General features: G+C 42.0%; 1 protein-coding gene across 1 annotated transcript in view; it reads right to left on the bottom strand.

The window, feature by feature from the left end:
• Positions 1-260: 260 nt before the first annotated feature.
• LOC109484107 overlaps positions 261-2416 on the bottom strand; it is a 3577-nt gene continuing 1421 nt past the window's right edge. The window contains exon 2 of the mRNA XM_019787329.1: positions 261-618. Coding sequence (XP_019642888.1) covers positions 261-618 — 358 coding nt within the window. The remainder of the gene's footprint in view (positions 619-2416) is intronic.

Raw genomic sequence — 2416 nt, 5'->3', positions numbered from 1 at the left:
TTTTGGTAATGAATGAATGAATGAATGAATGAATGAATGAATGAATGAATGAATGAATGAATGAATGAATGAATGAATGAATGAATGAATGAATGAATGAATGAATGAATGAATGAATGAATGAATGAATGAATGAGACTTTATTTCCGTGTCGTGCGCTATCCCGCGCCCAGCCCGTGTGGGCTTATACGACACCGATTCAATAAGTTATACATAAATAAAAGAGAATCAAAGCTACTTGTGCCTAGGGTTGCATAATGCTATTGGAGCTGATGGCCTAAGGAAAAAAGACAATATTTACCATGCCCTTGCTGTGCTCCTGTCTTGATTGCTTCCACCAGGTAACCGGGAATTTCCTCACTTGCTGCGGACAAGATGAATACGATCCGATCAAACGTCATGTTGCGATCTACTCGTGCGAACCTTTTTCTGAGCTCATCCGGGGTTTGATTCATGCATTCGATCACGTTGGTGCCGGATGGTATGCGACTGTCAAGTGCCAGTGAGACGATCGTAGAGTACACTTTATCGGTGGCATCAGGAAATCCGGCACAGTCCCAGAAGACGACGTTTTTCTTGTAGGCTGGCATTGGGTGGTCTTCGTCTACTTCTTTGCAACTGCATGAGGAAAATATCATCATGTTGGTATTTCCGTACATTTTTTAAACAATTGATGTACAAAGGTGATGAGCAGAAACCGCACTCGATGAAAATAATGAAGCATCGTCTCAAGAAATAGGGCGGAAACTTTTCAGAACCAATTAAAAACAGCAACAACTAGAGTTCGGAGGACTCATGCCTTCGACAGATATTGTTTTGGAGGGTGTTGTGTGTGTGTATAGTGTAGGTTTTTTGAAGATGATTATCGTAGTTATAGTGGTCAGAGAGTCCTTTTGTGAACGAAGCAACATACTATTTACCTAGCCTGTACCATGTCTAGGACTTTACCATGGCAAAATGGACGCCACTCAGCCCGGAAATCAGGAATTTTTTAAACAATTTTTTGCGAAATTATCTAGAAAAATCGGGATGTAACACCATAAATTTGGAAAGCAGTATACTGGCGCTGAGCGGGGAGTAGCCTGGCGCCGCCGTTCATACGTCTCAGAGTTTTAGCCCACAACAGCGCTGGACTTTGTATTACTGCGGAACACCACCGGCCTGTCCTCCAGGGAGGCCCCAGGGGTATACCTGGCAGTGCTAGGTCAGCCTCGGGTGACCTACCCAACACGCCTTTCCTGTCACTGCAATTTAACCTGAATATTGGAATAAATGTCTTCTTGTTGAAACGTAACATTTTCCACGATCGAGTAGATCCTTTAGTTGCCGGTTATACCTCAAGTCGGGGATACTGTTTGGCTATGTCCGTTTGGTTCGGGGATACTGTTTGGCTATATCCGTACTGTTTGGTAGCCCATATGGTGTACATTTTACCCTAGCCTTCCAATGTTGACTTCTCAATTTCACCTCCACATGACCCATAGGAAGACTCCTAGTACAATCCTACCCAAAGTGTTTTTCCTTACGTACGCCCGATTATGCATGAGTTCTCAGCTAACACGACTTTCTTCTGATGGCCCAAGAAAGTTTCAAACCTGCCCTTTCACCCAGGTCATGCCAAGTTATTTTTTCATACTAGATCGTACAGTATACAGTCTTTTTGCCCGATAGAAACAAAATTTGTGATGTGGTTCAAATCATGTTTGCATCATAGTAACATACCGTATGCACAAATAACACAAATGCATGAATGTTTCGAGGCCAACTTTGCAGGAAATACCCCAAGGCCAGATGTGCCGCACTCTGAGGACACAGAGGTGTCAATTAGCAGCGGTTAAGCATGCAAGTTGTTGACAGGTGATGTTATTTCAACAAACAACTGTTAGAATATTTTTCCACGGTTGACAGCTCCCTGCCTGTAAATTGTTATTTTAACCTACATTCGTAGTAACGTTACATAAAACGATCGAGAAGGAGCAAAACCTGGCCTGCACTTATGAAAATGTTCTCACAAAATGTCCCATTGCACTTACCCACTACCTACTAGAGACTCCAAACTTGAAACCCTCAATCTAAACCCCTTGACCTATCCACAATAAAAAAAACAAGACATTGCTTTTCCACAACTTGAACTACTGACAAACTAACCAACAATCACCAAAAGCCCACTACAGCAACGTACGGACCTCCCACTTCGCCAATTTTGCAAGGGATCTGTTGTTTCAACAAACAGGAATTTTTTTCCAGCTATCCTTGTTTGCATAAGTCAATGTAATCCGCAGAGGGTGGGAACCAAAAAGGTCTAGTGCAGTATAAAAGACATTTAGATTTCTTTTATCGATTAATCAAATTGGGTCACAATTTACATAATTAATATCTGTTAATGTTCCTCTTCCTCTTGATTAAATATGCCACC

Source organism: Branchiostoma belcheri, unplaced genomic scaffold, assembly GCF_001625305.1.
Source record: "Branchiostoma belcheri isolate BF01 breed outbred unplaced genomic scaffold, Haploidv18h27 scaffold69, whole genome shotgun sequence".
In the NCBI taxonomy this organism is placed as follows: Eukaryota; Metazoa; Chordata; class Leptocardii; order Amphioxiformes; family Branchiostomatidae; genus Branchiostoma; species Branchiostoma belcheri.
Note: the sequence above shows the minus strand (reverse complement) of the source record. Positions and strands in the feature narration are given on the sequence as shown.